At 40.8% G+C, this 18,645-nt stretch overlaps 1 protein-coding gene across 1 annotated transcript; it reads left to right on the top strand.

Annotated features, from left to right (window-relative positions):
- Positions 1-689: 689 nt before the first annotated feature.
- Positions 690-17,656, top strand: kcnj6 (potassium inwardly rectifying channel subfamily J member 6). The gene is made up of 2 exons (XM_088921482.1): positions 690-1,605; positions 17,316-17,656. The coding sequence occupies exons 1-2, from the start codon at positions 705-707 to the stop codon at positions 17,654-17,656; spliced, it is 1,242 nt and encodes a 413-aa protein (XP_088777608.1). The 5' UTR covers positions 690-704.
- Positions 17,657-18,645: the final 989 nt, after the last annotated feature.

Consider the following 18,645-nt stretch of genomic DNA (forward strand, 5'->3'; position numbering starts at 1 on the left):
TCAATTAGAAATCAGCCTAGTGAAAGGAAGGCATGTCTGTGAATAGGTACTGATTTCTTCCGATTTGTAACATTAACTTCAAACGCTCTGCTCATAATCAGATAATAACATTGACAGTCCAAGTTCTTATTTTTAAGGATATTCAAGTTATTATATTTTTTTAAAACCAAACGCAGGCTTTCTAAAATACATACACAGGCTCCTGGAACATATATTTGGATTATGCAGATATTTTATATAGCTTGAACCTGTTCATTGTTAGTATGTCGTTCCCATGAATACATATTGGAACCTTTGGAGCACTGTATATACTGTAGGCTGTTTAGACATCACAAAATAAGAATTGACTATTGTGTGTTATTTGAATGTCCTCATGTGTGCAGCACTCATTGTTCTTCATCTGTGATGAACATACCTCAAATCCAAGAATAATCCAATAAACATTTTACGGTGGTCCCTGCATTATTAACAATTGCCAGGTTTTATGTGTTATGGGTAGGGTTGTCTTGGTAAAGGCGGATGTTTTCCTCTGTGTGAAATGCTTGGTTTGTCCACTTCACCTACCCAGCCAGAATGAGGGGATCAGTCCTGGGGGGAGGAATGGCAAAGTTTTGGGTTTTTGCCTAGTGTCCTTTTTCTTTTTCACGTCCTCCAACTTGCTGTTTTGTCTCCTCTCTCAGGCTCATATCCTTCAAGAAGCCCCGATGGAGCAGGATGTGGAAAGCCCAATCACCATCAGACAGCCCAAGCTGCCCAAGCAAGCCCGAGAGGACCTACCCAAACAGCTGGTCGAGAAAGAGAGAACAAGAAGGAAGATCCAGCGATACGTGCGCAAAGATGGGAAGTGCAACGTGCATCATGGGAATGTGAGGGAGACGTATCGTTACCTGACAGACATCTTCACCACACTGGTGGATCTCAAGTGGAGGTTCAACCTCTTCATCTTTGTTCTGGTCTACACAGTGACGTGGCTTTTCTTTGGCATGATCTGGTGGCTTATAGCCTACATCCGAGGAGATCTGGACCACATAGGGGACAACCAGTGGACGCCATGCGTCAATAACCTGAATGGCTTTGTCTCTGCCTTTCTGTTCTCAATAGAGACAGAGACCACCATCGGGTATGGCTACAGAGTCATCACAGACAAGTGTCCGGAGGGCATCGTGCTGCTCCTGGTTCAGTCAGTGCTGGGGTCTATCGTCAATGCCTTCATGGTGGGATGCATGTTTGTAAAGATCTCCCAGCCCAAGAAGCGGGCGGAGACGCTGGTGTTCTCCACCAATGCCGTCATCTCCATGCGGGATGGCAGGCTGTGCCTCATGTTCAGGGTGGGGGACCTCAGGAACTCACACATTGTGGAGGCCTCCATCAGGGCCAAACTGATCAAGTCCAAGCAGACCAAGGAAGGGGAGTTCATTCCCTTGAACCAGACGGACATCAATGTGGGCTATGACACCGGGGACGACCGGCTGTTCCTGGTGTCCCCCCTCATCATCTGCCATGAGATCAACCAGCATAGTCCCTTCTGGGAGATCTCCAAAGCCACCCTGGTGAAGGAGGAGCTGGAGATCGTGGTCATTCTGGAGGGGATGGTGGAAGCAACAGGTAATCTGAAAACCCCTTCATGCAAGCCTGTATTCACGGTCGGCTCCCGCACATGGGTTCATACTCTTGCAGAGCTGATGTTTTTCAGGCTAGCCAGTCCTTTCAGGACAAGTGATAATGCAGCCAGTTTCAATTACTGCAGTTTTGACACTATAATAGTCTTTAAACCATTTCAAATGAAAAACAGGTGCATTTCATTAAGAAAGGTCTAAGTTTTCACTGGGATGTTACAGTATGTGTTTTTCACAAAGCGAGCAATTAATCGCAAATTTCAACTTATGGTTTATTGCAGATTTTACTAACTGGGGCTTTGTGTTTTTCCCAGGATGTATTCTGCATAGTAAAATTTGACATCACAGGCCGGTAATTATGCAATCAATAAAATCCAAAAGGACCAGCAATCGGGTGTTTCTTTTAGCGTAGTTGCTTTTTTGTTTTTAACCTAATATGTATTAATGTCACAAATGAAATATTAATTTGCGGTGTGACCCTGTTAAATAGCAAATGGACAATATGACGAAAGGATTCTCAAATATTTGTTGATATGTATAGTTTGTTCAGATACAATAAATAGTACTAATGAAATTTTTAAATGGAAGATCTATACTGGCATAGCATTGTATTAGCCATTTCTGTGGAAAAGATCTGATGTGCAGTACTATGACCTTTCAAACAGAGAGTCAGGTATGCACTGATGAATGGGGCTTTTGTGAGGTTATGAGGTTCGTAATTGCTCATGTTAGGCAATGCAAACAGAATTGAATTTCATTCTCAATATGGAAAGGCAGGTGTACTCCTGATTGTACTGTGTGCTATTATAAACATTACCTCTGAACAGACTTGTGCCTGATTAAACAGATAATAAAATCCAAGGTTATTATAACTGGGGAATGAAAACTCCAAACCAGGAAGCTGGGATGCAGTGTTTAAGGTCCAGTATTATGGGATCATTCAGTGCGTCATCTACTGTAGGTCTACTTTATATATTTTCAGCACACACACAGCAACATGCTGATATCTCCTTTTTAAAGATGCTGCCTCATATTGATGTTGTCTGCCTTTAGTTGTTCTTTAGTGCTTGGATTTCGCTCTGTGTTTATTGTTAGCAGAATTCTGTGAGTCTTCTGTGTCTGTGTCAATATGAAATTGCAGTCAAGTCCAAGTAATTTAATCCACTTCAGTTTCATGGTCTAATTACTTCAGTAAATTATAAATTATCATTACTCCCCAGTCGTTATTTTGTATAGTAGTATGGGAAGGAACTTGTGGTCCTCGTGTCTCTATTACCACTGTAATTCTTTAGGAAAGTTGGGATGAGAGTTGTAATTCCTCATGTAAGTGCAGAGAAAGAATGATAAGAGTGGAAGAGAGCAGCTGACTGTATGCCATCTGCAGGTTAGTCACTTTGCATTAGTTCAAAAGGAAACGCAGAACTGCTTTTCTAGCACGGTGGGCCATGTCAGCACAAAGATAAGCTTTGTACAGAAGCCAAGTGAAAAGTTATAATAGGCAGGATGACATTTGTCAAAGTGTTTGTAACTCTGAGGCTTGAGGTAGACTGGTGTTCATAGTAAATGTTTGCCACACGGGTTTTATATGTGTTGATGATTTACAGAAGAATACCTGAATAATATGAAAAGATTGAGAGCTGGAAACAGGCTTACTTAATATAAATAAATAAATAAAACATTTTCTATAGTGAACTTAGCCAATCATCATGTAGCAGGTAGTTCTATATGCAGCTCTGTGAATGTTACTCAAATTGTTGATTTAGTTCTTGATTGTTAAATTACTGATGGGTTTAGTTTACAGAGGCTCTGCAGAAAATATATACAGTGTTTATGCAAAATGCAAGCATTCAGATACTTCTAAATAATGTGTACATGTGTATTGGAGAAAAAAAAAACATTTGAATTGCAAAATCCATTCTCCTCTCAAGTCCTGCTTTTCATTATTGCTTGCAGCCTTGTGTATTTCAATGTACTATATAGTATTACAAAGGATTTGTCTGGTCTTGAGGGTATAATGTGAAAGACAGTGGCACAGCAGATTTCCTGTGGTGGTTTTACACATGAAACACAGAGATCTGAAATTAAAATTTGAGGTAAATATAGATGCTTCCCTGGAAACTGAGGTGACTCAAATCCTAAATGTCAATGAGGAGGTTTCAGCCAAATCCTGGAGCCAGGCAAGAGCCCATCTTTCTTTCTATACCTAACGTGCAAAAAAAAAAAAGATGCAAATTCCCTTTCTGCAAATACGGACGCTGGTGTGTCGAATGTTATTCCTGCTGCCTTTTTTTCCCCAGCCAGCTTCCAGACTGCTGACTGACAAGTTCATTTGCCGCCTTTGTGTCCAGTATCAGCTGATTCGGATGAATTAGTTAAATGAACTGCAAAGCGTCAGCTTTCATGCCTGTCGTATTGCCTTCTTTTTCCTCTTGAAATTTTCAAGTTGACTCCTCTGAGGGTGGTCAGCACTTTGATGATAAAATGGCAATAAAAAAAATGAATGCCATTGCATTCGGTGTAAAATGTTTTATCATGTCTGTGCTCAACACGGAAGTATCCTTAGGGTGCCTGTGGGCTTTCACAACAAAAGGTGTTTCACTAAACTATGATACCAAGTAATGTAATGAGGCAGTAATAAAAATGATCTTGTGGGCATTTCCTTATGGTTTTCTTCTTTCAAAAGCAAGTGTTAAATAACTGTTTTGTAGCGGCCTAGAGCCCCTGCCTCTGAATTGGAACAGATGTAGATTCTTTTTTGCTCTTCACCTTTGAGCTGTTGCTACCTACAATAAAATTGACATCGGGACAATCTATTTCTGTCTCTCCCAGGCCTTGGAGTCTCATCAGACGAGAGCCTTAAGACTGCTTGTGATGCTCTTTCTGATCTATCTTGAAATGGTAAAATCATTCGAAGATTGATAAAGCAATAACTGGTTTGGCCATAGAAACACTGAGCGGAAGGCAGCTCAGCAAGTCTCTATGTGCAACACTACATAAAACACAGCTCCAGCTATTTTTAGACTTCACAACCTGTTGTCATAGTGGACCCGTCATGTATGTGGTGAAATCTGGGTCTGAGCTCATACTACTGTGCAGAAATGGTTATATCTTTTTTATGTTCATATTTCTTTCCCAGGAGTTAACGATATCATTAATAAATGTGTTTAGACGAGTCATTTTCTTTTTCATTTACAAAAAGGTTCAACTAAAATCAGTCATAGCACTTTAGAAACAATTCTGATGTTATCGGATTAATCAGATTGTTTTGTTTTTGTTTTGTTTTCTTTGGCATAGATGGCTTGATAGTTGGAAAAGGAAAACTCTCTTAGTAGAGTTTTTGCACTAGGAACTCTACTAAGATTTTGTCTATAGCATTATGTCCTTATATGTTGAGCATCTAAAATTTCCTTCTTTAACTTTTAGAGCATGCTTTTTAGTCAAACACTTAGGTAAGTGTCAAAATGTGTAGTTTACTGCTATTAGATGCAGAAGTTGTTTTACTGATAAGAGACCCAATTTAGTTTCATTAACTCTGTTGAATTGGTTGAGACACTTTTGCAAAAAGATATAGTATCATGATTTTGTAAAGTTTCTTTTCTTAACAAATTATATTCTAAGTATTGGCAGCAACTGAAATTTACCTTCTGATGTCGGCATTAGTTAGAAATGGTTAAATGGTTAAATGTGAAATTAGTTCAGTCTCTTTACAGTCTCCCAGAATTAACAAGTAGGAGTTTATGGTTTAGGGCCTGATGCCATTTAGACAACAAAACAGGACCAGCAGTGAGATTCAAGCATTTTCTAACCTGCAGGTCTTTTCACATTTTGAAATGTTCCACAGGCTGCTTTAAAGAACAGTCCAGAGCCTTATCTGATTGATTAGTTTCAAATCCAGCATTTATCATATTTTGCTACCCGATAACTTGTGAAGGGTGTTTGGACATGAGACAAAATGACAGGAGTGTGCAATGCATACTTTTGATTTGACTGCTGTGTGTCTTAAATTTTTATCTGTTGTTACCTCCATCACCTTGAAGGGGGTCTCAATGTAATTGACCACCACTTTGAGATTCAGTCTGACTGACTGACCTCTCTACATCCTATCTAACATCACAGCAGTGTGTTTTTGTAGTTTCCGGATTAAAAGGCCAACCCCTTTAAGGTCTTTCCTAGTTTATTGCCAATTCTTTTGCTCTTTTGTGTAAGAACTGGTTTTGTGGTGGTAGCATACAGATGTAATGAAAGTATACTTTTTAATGTGCTATTGTGTCCCACTCTCCCAGCCATGGTCTGTTCTAATAACTACAGTGGGTGGCACTGAGTTGTATGAAATGTAAATTAATTAATTAAGAGCTTTTCATTACGTCCGCATTAATGCAAGCACTCCTACATTACATCTATCACAATCCACAGAGTAAGTGGATTGAAACACCTACTAACTGATGAAAAACCCTTTTTTTCTTTTATGAGTTAAACTATTTTTTTCCCCCCCAAACATCAACACAAAACCATCAGATGATGCACATTTTCTGATGTTGAAGCAGTCAGCCAACGACAACAGCTACAACACCAACAAAAAAAAACCAGAGGAAATAATTCAGCTTTCTTTATGGAAGGCCATTGTCAGTTTTTCAAAATGCCTGTGAAGGCCTCACCACATGGCCCAAGCAATGACTCGGTAAGACAAGGCCAAAACTCCCTTCATTTTTCAAAGACTGTGTGCTTTAGTTCTACTGCCCTGTAAAACTAAATCAATTGGACCTTCCACGGCGTCTCTCTGTCTTCTTCTAGAATCAGGATTATGTTGCTCAGGTTCTCATCTGAACATAAGGTATGGTTGCTCAAGGGATTGAAATTGATTGGCAAGAAGGGGTCAGTGGAGCCTAGTGCAGGAAAATAATCCACCAGCTTTCATTTTTCAAGCGGTGCCTAAGTAATGGCTCACACAGACGCTGGCAGCAATTACAGACCATCAGCCTCTTCCGCTGCGACGTGTGACAGAGGCGCGGTCAGACCCTGCTGCTGGCTCCGTCCCCAGGGGACCGCTGCCAGACGCCCCACTCCCGTCCCGGGCGCCAGCCCTCGCCACCGCCGTCCTCCGGCAGCAGCTGAGGCTCCTCGAGAATCCTCCCGAGAAACGGGCAGGCGGAGGAGAGCCCCGCATGCAATCTTTCGAATCTTTCGAATGCGTGGAGAAAAAAAAAGGCACCAGTAAATTAAAACCAATTTAAGCTACTTTACCTTTTGGATGTTTTTCGAGAAAGGGCGTGAGGTTTTTCCCAGAGAGACACTGTATTCGGCTATAGCAAGCAGATGAGAACGACAGTCCAGATGGCATATTGCCATTTGTGACATGTCTGCTGTTCATCAGGATCAATTAATCTTTCTTTAACCTCTTCAGAGTAAATTAGAGGCGCCAGTCGCTTGCTGTGCGTACACGAGCCAGGATTAATTTGGAGAGGCACTACAACACAGGAACACATTTAATAGCATTTCTTATTGTCACACCACCAGGTAGTCACCAGTGTCCACACTATGAAATGTATTTCGGCTAACAAGCAAATGCGTTTCCCCGGCCGCGCAAATTGTAGAAGATTAATTTCGCTTTGGGGTGTTATATTTAGAAAAAAAACCCAAGGCATTCTCTCTATACCCGTTTCTGTCATCAGCAGCAGTTTGTGATGTTGCCATAGCAATAATAATGTCTACCTCTGGAAAAAAAAAAAACTGAGGATTCAGTTTTGATAGCAACAAGGTGAACAAGCTTCAGAACACTCCACACTTATGTAACTGTATTATCTAAAGGCTGGGATACACCAGCCAATGGGAATCACATTATTATTAGCTTCTTCTACACCGTCTTTTAAACAAAGGCAGTGTTGTGCTTAAACAAACTGTTTTTTAACCAAACAAAAGTACAAGGCTCTTTATCTTGAGACTCTGAATCAGAGCTGCAGTGTTCCAGTTTGTGCACAAATAGCACTGAATATTTCCTTGTATATACTGAAATACTTTTTAAAAATCACCATGTGCCTCTACTCTATTAATTACTAAACAACAGCCAATTAGCCCAAGTTGAATGATATTAGTGGTAGTAAAAGGTAGAGGCCACATATTCTCCTTGCTCTTCTGCCTACTTCCTCATCATGACATGTCAAAACGTTAGATGGTAGTATGTCTGTGTGTCTTCTGGAGCAAAAATGAGGTGTGTACATACAGTATAGAAGGACTTACAGCTTTGCCTGTCTAGATCACACTACAATAACGCCATGCTCGGTTAAAAAGAGACTGAAAGGAGATATTAATTGCTACTTCAAAGAGTCATGAGTGCTAAAGTAACAAAATGCTGACAACACTGTCATAGCCTAAATTTGACCTACTGTACAGTGAAAGGCACGACTAAAGAAAACAGACAATTTCTGTGCTCCAAAGCTCTGAGCAACTAATAAAGGTTTTTGCTTTCCATGTACTATTAAGAAATTTGGAAAATTAGTTTTAATTAGAAGATACATTCTTAACCTTGCCCAATGATAACAAGGTGCATTTTGTCCTCAAGCCTTTTTGGATTTGAAGCACAGTATGTGAGTCAAGAAAGGACTAACTATCTGGAAACATCTGAATTCGGTGCAACTCTAATGTGCTGTGAGCACTTTTTATTTCTTCCTTCATTGCTATTTCTGTTTACGAAATAGGGCAAGATGGAATAAGAGGTTGATTCCCCAGTGTTATTACTGCTGTTACTACTGATTTGGGTCAGCTACTACTGATTTTGACCTAATTAATATGACTGTTAATTACGGGCCAGAAATTAAGTTCAGATTACGTTAACTCTTGTTCTGTATCGCTGTAAATTAACAGGATCTTTTCTTAAATTCTTAAACTAAACAAAGTGGGTTGGATATCACAGAGGACTTTGATGGGATCTTGAAAAACAAAGACATCAATCAAAACTAAACGGTTGTGGTATGTCTTTCAGTCTAGGAGTACAGCAGCTCTTCAAAGAACACTCTCTCCCCTAGTCTCGACCCGACCCAGCTCGTCATTTAAATGGAGAGAAGTCAGGCATCCTCATTCTCTTTCAGCCCAGGGGAAGCGTGTTTTTGCTGATCTACTTTATTTGTTAATTATTGTTTGGATGTCTCCGTGTGTGAAAGCTGCATAATTGTCACATTGCTTGTTCTGATTAGCACCATTGTGTTGAGTTAATTCGAGCTGCGTGTGGACGCGAACTAGCCGGGTGAACAAGGCGTGTGATGCAGCTGCCAGCGAGGGAAGACGAGCTGCACTGCCCCACAGGAGGGGCGTGGGCTGGAGGCACAGAGAAACAGTAGATTCCATCTTACATTTTCTGCTAGCGAAGCCTAATCGTGCCCTCGTCCCCTGTCCTACATACGTGTGTATACATATACTGTCGCTATCTCACCTCATGAGCTTCCTCTTGCTTATTTCTTTCTCACCCCTCCCACCACCACATCTGCACCCTTGCAGCAGCTCCCTGGCTCATTCCTCTTCCCCGACAGTGATGGGGGTTCATCTTTACTGTTAGGGTGCCATCGACGCTACAGAAGCTCTAACATGCTTCATCTCTGTATTGCTTTTATTGGCATCTGACTGAACTACTGAATTGTTCACTCAAATGAAATAGAGTAACAATTCAGGATTCAAACAAAATAAGGAAATAACGATGTGCATGTTTTTGGCAGCAATACAATTACTTTTTGCTTTTATATACACAATGTTATGCCTGTTTTATGCATGCAGACACATTTGTGTTAACAGTCATTGTGATACAGTATACTGTATAACACAGGCTTAACATTTTGAAGTGCCTGAGCAGGTTACTGTTACGATAAAGTTTCCCTTCTCAATTGGATATCCATGTGTAGGCACGGTGAGACTACATATGTGGGAATAGGCGGTGCTGATGGTATCTGAACATCAGGTGCTCAGGTTTAGGGTCAGTGCTTTAGTGTGAATGTCTGAAAAGCTCTCGTGCCTCAGTATGTGTCTGAACCCAGGAGCAGACAGGCACTTGCAGTGAGAAAGCAGGCCTCAGACTAGTTGGTGTTTTTTTTGTAAAGACATCCCAGGTTAAAATATTAATGAGGCCTGAAAGCTTTTATCGCTAGGTTTTCCGAACAGCAAGGGACAACAGCATGTAGCCATTAACAGGAGTGAACTGTTAGTCTGTTGAAAACAATGAGCAGAAGAACTGGACTGCACTCTCTACCTGGTGTGACACCACATTGGAGTTATAGAGGACCTTAGATAGATGGAAGCTGCTGAAGGCTGCTAAGTGAAACACTCTGGAATACAACTGCCTAGTTAAAAGAGGTACGATCTGTGTGCCTGGTGTTGCAGCAGTTTTCCCATCAGAAGGAAGATTTCTGAGCAGAGCCATGATTGTGTGCTCTGGGCCAGAGGGTTGGGTGACACCTCTCAGGGGCACGGCGGGGGGCACTGCGCCTTCAGTCAGAGTATCTAGACTCATGGGAGTTCGGGACTGCATGGATGCATTCATCAGCATGGAGGATGGGGGGGGGCTGGATTCAGAATCTTAGCAATTCAATAATTCAATAATTCAATTCAATAATGTAGGAAACAATGTAGGAAACAAGCAGCACATTACGCAGTCTCCCTCTGGGTCTGGAGTTTTTCTAAATGATCCATCTTGATATTGTACTTCGTATGCTGTTTCAAGCATTGTCATTTTATGGTATGTGGTGTCCGCGCAGTAAGCAGGGAACATAACTGAGTCTGTAAACGTGCTGTAAGTTTCGTTGCTATGGAAAAAAAATCCCACTGGTCTCACTCTTTTGCGGTCTCTGGTTTTTTGAGCACCTACGTGAAGCAAATAATTAGCAATTGTGTTTGCAGTGTGTCTGAAAAAGGGCCTAGTAGAAGCACAGAAAATAGTGTTTGGTAAGCAGAATACTGACTGATTAACTGCACATGCTATTAAAGACTCATTGACACCAATAAAACTGCAGTTGTTACTATTTTTATAGACTTATATGGTAGGATGTGATAATTTAAATTCAATCAGGGTTGCATAATCCATACAGACAAAGTATACATTTTACTACAGCATGACATCTGATTACATCGTGTTAGTGACTTAAAACAAACCAGGAACACAGGACCATTTCGTAACTCCTGTTATTTTCCAAGATATTTTTGAATATTTGTTGTTGTTATTATTGATAGGTTCTGAAATCACGCCGTTTTGAAAAAAAACAACAACATTTTCTCTGTGTCCCTAAAGTGGTCTCTAATGTCTGGAGAAGTCCTTTGGGCAAGTTGTAAACTCCCCAAATATTGAAGGGGATTAACTGCTGTTTAATGTCAGCAACACTTAGGAGAATCCGAGTAAACCATTTTGAATTCGATTTAAAACAAGTTATTTTTTTATGTAATAAGGCCAAAAGCCTGTGGGATCTTCCATTAGAAATATATATATTTCCTCCGGCTGTCTCTGCCCTTTCTATTAATACAATCACTGTACAGACTGTTGCCGTAGCGCTCTGCCAAGGAATGACACTCAACAAACCGAAGTGTCATAAAAATGTGCAGACGATTTCTGGAGCTTTTTTTTAATTCAAAAGAGAAAAAAAAAACATACACCAGGACAACCCCCTGAAGATATAGCATCTCATCACCCGATTTTTTTCCCCCACTTTTCTTACTAAAAAAGCCCGTGGTCACTCTCTTCACCCGGAACCTTTTTTTGTTTGTTTAACGATCACTGCACGGTAACGATAAAGGGATATTGAGTGAATGTCTTCCAGACCCCTTCCTTAATTGTCTTTGTAGGGCGGCACACTGCGGCGAATAGTGTGAAAACAACAGAAACAGCTCCAGAAAGAGGAGAAACACCTGTGGGCGTTATCACTTTAGCTCCCCTTAACTGCAGGCAGTCCCCAGTCTCGTTTCCCTAGCGGCAAAACGCTGCTGTGCTTCTTCATTCCTGCAGGGGACCCTCCGGGGTACGAATGGGGAGGAGGGAAACGGGGGCACGATTTCATTTTGTTCAGCCTTACAGTACCTCAGCATTAGAGGCTCGCTAATTAGAGTCTTTTCATCTGCCAGCCTCGCCGGGGCTTGAGATAGTCTCTTGATCAATAAAAAAAAAAAACAACAACAACTTTGGCGCTGATCTGTAGCCCCGTCGCAGCTGTGTTGGTTAGTCCTGTCTTAATCTCTCAAGCTGTCTTTTCCAAAACGCGAGGTGTCTGCGCTCCACAGTTCGTGAGATGCTCCGATTTATGCACCGCTAAAAGTAACTGGATCTCAACAGAAAATCACACAGTTTTATTTCAGTCAGGCGTTGCGTTGTAATATTTCCCTGGTGGCATGAGTTTGTGTACCGTCTTGAAGCATTTATTTACGTTTATACCCTTTTCCTGCACAGCATGCACTTTGACATGTTTGTCCTCCTCGCCGAAACGTTTTGGATTTCCAGACTTTTCTGTGGGGTTAATGAGATAATGGAATGGCTCCGACGGTGGGCAAGATGTTATGTAATGTGTAACATGACAGGCAACGTGTGATTTCACACTTGCAGGGTTTTTTTTTTCCTCCAAAGCACACCCTGTCAGGTCTCCTGAGTGGTCCTGATACAAATACAAGCCTGAGCACAAACACCAGCCAGCCAAGCGACCTGGCCTTCAGGCTAGAGGGTCTTCATTGTGTCCGAATCTTGCAGTCGGCTGGAGCCTTCAAACCATGACTAAGGATTGGTTTATTCAACCTGGCCTTTTCTTTGAGGCTTACTGTAGGTTATATAAATGTGCTTGGGGTTTACTGTGTGGGTGTTTTTCTCTTCCCTCGCCTCTCAGTGTTATTTTAGATTCTTGCTTTTTAAAATGTTTTTTTTTTCCTCTTTGAGATACCTCTTCTTAAATGTTTGACAAACAGGGAGGTTTTGTTGGGGAATCTGCACTGCATCACACCACAACGTGGGTTTTCATGCCTGATCCTGAAGGGCGGTGTGTCAGAAGGCTTTTATTCCAGCTTTCAAAGACCTAAATCTACTCATTACTGGCTTAATTGGACCAATTTAACAACTTTGCTCACATTGTTCATGTGCTGGTACTCAGAAAAACTCAGACACACCAGCCCTAAAGGATCAGGGTTATACAACATGACACAAAGTTTTATAAAGCTTTTTTTGTTGAATTCACCTAGAACTGAAACTACGTTTACTTGTGCCCTGGTAATTACTGACTTTCAGACAATGAGTGGATATATATAATGCAGCGGTTCCCAGTCCTGGACCTTAAAACCGGAAGGTTGCCGGTTCGTATCCCGCGGCCGGCAGAGGAATCTTTCTCCGTTGGGCACCTGAGCAAGGCCCTTAACCCCAGCTGCTCGAGGGGCGCTGTACAATGGCTGACCCTGCGCTCTGACCCCAAGCTTCTCTCCCTGTCTGTGTGTCTCATGGAGAGCAAGCTAGGGTCTGCGAAAAGACAAATTCCTAATGCAAGAAATTGTATATGGCTAATAAAGTGATCTTATCTTATCTCATGACCCACAGTGGTTTTTGTTCCAGCCTGAAACCTAAGTTATACAATCAAACCCTTCATTGACTTAATAACAAGGTCAATTTGAACATTTGTTCCCAGCTCCAAAACACATTGGAGCTCTTAAACTATCATATTTTGTAAGTGAAATAAAATCCCAAGCTTGTGACTAGCAAAATATTCAACTGAAGCACCTTGTCAGATGAAGTCAGGCTTCACTGATCTGAGGAAGGCAGGAGGGAATGAAGACCCGCAGGTGTGTGTGGGGCACCAGGAAAGGAGCTGTAAGCGCTGGGTATGCTCCAGGTGGCACACGAGGGGCAGTGGTGCCAAGCTTTTCACGCAGCACACAGTGGCCTGCAGCCAGTGATCGAATCCATAACACACAACCTTGCACAAACCCAAACTGGGCTCTGGCTGCTCTGACAATCAAAGTTCCATCTCAGCTTGCCTCTGTGCAGCGTCTCCGCAAATTAACACAGAGTCACAACTTGAATCTGCTTGCTAGAATTCCGTAGCAAAGCCCGATGCCCTGGGTGAGGCCAAACTCTAACGAGCCGTAGCCTTTGAAAAAAATCGTATTTACTCATTCAAGAAGGCTGTCTTTGCCTTGGCAAAGAGCAAACATTTAAAGCTTTTGCTTTCCTTCCCTGTCTAATGCAATTTATGGTTAGTGGTGTTTCCATCCTCTATTAATAATGAAGTGGCCAGAGTTTGTTTAAAGTAAAAGCTTATGAATACGTGAAATGCCACTGAGGTTCCTATGCATTCTATACCACCTAACCCTATTCTGCTCCTATGGCAGGTGTATTTCAACAAATGCCAGGTATTTCTGTATAATAAGACTCTAAATTCTCTACATTTCAGGACATTATCTGAGATCATGAGAATAATTGCCTTGAAGCTCTTTTTAAACACAACACTCTTAAATAGTTTATATGGTTTCAGCATTCCAACCAAATAGTTAATTGCCCTGAGAGCTTTTTCCAGTGTTTCCTCACTGAAAAAGATTAAGTAAACATTATACAGCATTAAACCAGGGCAAGTTACACTTCATCTGATTGTACTGTAAATAATGTACACTAGTTTAAGATTTTAGTTCAAGGTTATTCTGGTGATATTTTTATAGCTCGTTTCTGCTTAATGGCCTGTTGTTTGAACCCCTTCATATATCATTGTTGAAAAAAAATTCTGGACTATAAATGGGTCACTTTAAGATGACAAGAACTGACAATTTAAAGTGGTTCTGTTTCATAAATGATTTACTGTTCTTTCAAATTAAATGTTGTTTCACTCTTTTATATTGTATTCAGACCCTTGCAGTTTTCACATTTTGTTGCTTTGAAGCTTGCAGTCACGACACTTTGAAGTTGCAATTAATGTTTTTCTATACACAACCTACTTCACATATTCAAAGCAATCCTTATGCAGTCAACTTATTTCTGTTTTTCTTCTCTTTAGGTTTTGCTGACATTTACTGCAGCTTATCTAAACCTTAAGAATTTTCTGTTTGATAAAGGGAATATTCGGGTTCTGAATAAGTCATTTTAAAAAGTGCATCATTTTGTAATTTCAGAAATGGGACATCATAGGAAAGGTCTGAACTGACTAACACAAGACACTGTACGTGATATGTTACACACAATGGACACATATTAAATACTGAATCCTAGGAATGATGTATCTGAGTGTGCCATATCTGGTCATGTTGGAAAAGACGCAACATCTAAAGCAAATCTGCCAAAAGATAATAAGATAAAATAAGGAATTGGCCCAAAATTGAAAGTTTGACATCTGTCTCAACTTAGTAGGACAGTGATGTATTTTTTTTCCTTTTAATGTAGATAACTTCAGATAAAGAAAAAATAATTTGCGTTGAATTGGGATGGTACAAGTCCAATGGGTGGAGTTCCTTTTTTTCCTGACATTTTATTTTAATGAGACTCTTTTAAACTTTTCTTTGGCTTTAAATAATTGTGGCTTTAAACTAATAATTCAGCAGCGATCTGAGATAATAGGAACCTGAACCTAAGCCATCTCAGCTCCATTTGCTTAAGTTAGAAACCTGACGTTCTCTAATTGCTTTGTTAAAACACAGGTGGTTTAACAAACCACTGTAATATTTATCTTCAACACTGTCAGGTTAAATCTGGATTTTTTTTAATCCATTTTGATTTAATTATGACCCAACTGGCAGACCATTACTTTAGGTTACTTTCTCAGATCCTTCAGGTCATTAAGGTCTTGCAGTCTTCCGGGTTTTTGTGTTCCTTAACTGAGAATACTTCTTGCTGGCTATATAGTGGACAGAATACAACATGTGCAGAAATTGAATCCACTTTAAATTGGCCTTTTTGAGGGTTTTTTACACAAAATAGAACCACGTGAAAATGAATAGAACAGAAATATATAACAGAAAAGCCCAGAATAATAATACACAGTGTATCTAGTTAAAGTGTAGCTGTTTAATTTTGAATCCTCTCTCGGGTTTTTTCATTACCTTTTCCATGAAGACAGTTTCAGTGTTCAGGGATGGGAACTGGATAAAGAAGGGGCTGTATTCTGGGCTTGTACAGGTGTTTATACTGTAACTTCCTGTACCCTTGTGCTTGAGAACTGCCATCCGTCACGGAGTATAACATTTCACAACAATTTATTTGCTGTTATTGTGTTTTATTTTGTTATGAGAATGCAGATTTCATATGTTTTCTATTGCGTTTTTAAAGTGGAGTGTGTTGTGAAAGATAATGCAAATTAGACTGATTGACAGACTGACAGATTGGACTATCCTGTATATTATGATGTCTCTTTAATTTTTCACCTGCCATCCTATTAGGCCTACCAAAAGTTTATTTTCCTTTTCCTTTAATAACCATAAGAACTAAATCTCCAGTACAGGGGAAATTGCTTTTTGAAAATACAATTCTGGGGAGACTGATTTGTCTTGCAGTGACCCTGTCCAAGCACTGAGATTTCTGTCCTGAAGAAATGATGGTGTTTGAAAATTAATACTTAACTACACTCTAGTGCGTCTAAATCTTTTTGGTGTGCGTAAGGGTTCAACATGACATTTATTAAGTAGTTTTTAGAAAGCTCTTGAAAGTATGCCTCATGATCTCATGAGAAACAGTTACTCATGCATAAAGTGCAAAATTCTTGGCGATTCTGCATAATTCACTCCATCCATTACATCTTTTTAACCCTATTCCTCATCTTAAGGCATGTGTGAAAATGTTGTATCTGCTTTGGTCTCTGGGACAGATGTTTTGTCATTTTACTGACATAACTATTAGCTTTATATTTTAACCCTGTTCTCACATTCTTTGTTTTTTGACATTTGGAGTCCATCTTTTATTAATTGCTGTCGAGTCCAACATTCAGCAGCTTCATTATCTACTATTGTGTTCTGTGCCTTGTTTCAGCTGTCTTTGGTGAAAAAGACCACTGAGTTACAACCTGTCTCTTACAAAAGATTTATGTGTGTTTGCTGCGTGTGGTTTATACAGCAGAGCAAATGTATTGAAATTAAATTGAACACCCAAGGTCACCCTGAGAGAAGGGCTTGTTTTGATCTTATGGAGCAACGTAAAGCAGGTTCATTAAGGACTAACAGAAAATATTGGAGACTCCTCTGGCTGGAGAAAAAGACACAGGTTTGTAGACTTGCAATTACTGTCTTTTAAGGTGGGAAAAGAAGGACAATTATCGAGCATGGATAATCTACTGTATGACTGCAAAAAATAGTGTCTTACGGAGGTCCTGTTTAGGAAACAGTGGTACTAAGAAACACAAACACTTCTTATGGGGTTTCTGGATGCTGCTGTAAATATTTGCCTAGTCTGGGATTTCTTAAAGTCCAGTGCTTAAGTAAGAGGGCTTGTTGTAAATTGGAGAGTTAGTGCCAGCTGGATGCAGGGGTGAACAGGTGTTCAAACAGGAGCTTTGTGAGCTTTTCTTTGCTCTGTACTTGTGATTCACTTTCTGTAAATTAGGTCTGAGACTTTCCCGAGCTACAGTAATGAACAAAACAGGAAAAAAAAAAATTGATTTCCACTGGCAGTCGGCTTGTGTGAGCTTACCGTTGGGTGCAGCTCATCTGTTGCATGAAGCACAAACCTGGGGAGTGAAACCGGCTTCCAGAAAACTCACTGCGTTTCCTCTCTCGCTTGCTTTGAAGGGATGACGTGCCAAGCCAGGAGCTCCTACGTGACCGGTGAAATTAAGTGGGGCTACCGCTTCACGCCCGTGCTGACCCTCGAGGACGGCTTCTACGAGGTGGACTACAACAGCTTCCACGAAATCTACGAGACCAACACCCCCGCCTGCAGCGCCCGGGAGCTGGCCGAGATGACGGCCCGGGCCCAGCTGCCTCTCACCTGGTCCGTGGCCAGCAAGCTGAACCAGCAGGCGGCGCTGGAGACCGAGAGGGAGAGGCAGGAGACCCGCGCCCGGGACAGCGGAGACCAGACCGAGCGCAACGGTGACGTAGCCAACATGGAGACCGAGTCGAAAGTGTAGGAGCGCTGGAAGAGGCGGGAACGTCTGTCCGCGGTGTCCTGACACCACCTGAGAGCAGGGCTGCTCCGACTCAAGGGCAGAGGGTTTCAGTAGTCGCTAGCAAGGTCAATACAAAGGAATGGAAAAACCCGCATCCTAGAGAGGCAAGAGCCATTTCCTTCTTTACACGGCAAACGTCACCCCCATGAACAACTAAAAGACGACAATCCATCAGACTTGAAGGCCCAGCAATCGCATGCGTTGATAGCAAGGTTGTTTCTAGAACTTAAAATATATATATATAATTTTTTAAATTCAAAGGTCTAACCTATATATATATACGTATATAAATATATATCGGGGCATTTGCATTTGTATTTTTTTGTATATATATATTTCAATACTTGTTCTTAGCCAATGACTGGGAGGATGTGTTACTGATACTTGAGTGTGTGGTACCTAGCTGTTTGATTCCAAGTTGGAGAGGAAAGCTTCCTGTACATATGCCTTATGTAATATTTAAGCTTTCTTTACATTAGAGTTTTTTTAAAGACAAGCATGTACAAAACTACTGTAGTTAAACAATTCTATAAAATGTACATATAATGTAAGTAGTATATGCTAGAAAAGAATTCTCTAAAGTATTGGATGCAAAAACTATAGATTAGACAATTCTTCTGGGATCTCTGCTCTAGCTGAAGCAGGAGTCTTTAGTAGTGAGTCTGACCCTGGCTGTGCATGTCCTCTTTGTATTCTCATATCCAAGTCCAGACACTGTGTGAGTATATGTTTCTCATTGTATCTTTTAGGTTAGTAATTATGATTAGTTGCTTTCTTGTCATACAATCAGTGCAAAGTGTTTTCAGTTTCCATTGTCAGTTAGAAAAAATGCAACTAAATTGTGAAATTAGCCACCCCCTTTTTATTTTATGACCTGAAGCAAAGCGTCAGGAGAAATGTTACTGAACTGACCCCCTCCATACACACACTGTAATGTGGTTCATGTTTTT

This window comes from Atractosteus spatula, chromosome 7 (assembly GCF_055471065.1).
Source record: "Atractosteus spatula isolate fAtrSpa1 chromosome 7, fAtrSpa1.hap1, whole genome shotgun sequence".
NCBI classification, from domain to species: Eukaryota; Metazoa; Chordata; class Actinopteri; order Semionotiformes; family Lepisosteidae; genus Atractosteus; species Atractosteus spatula.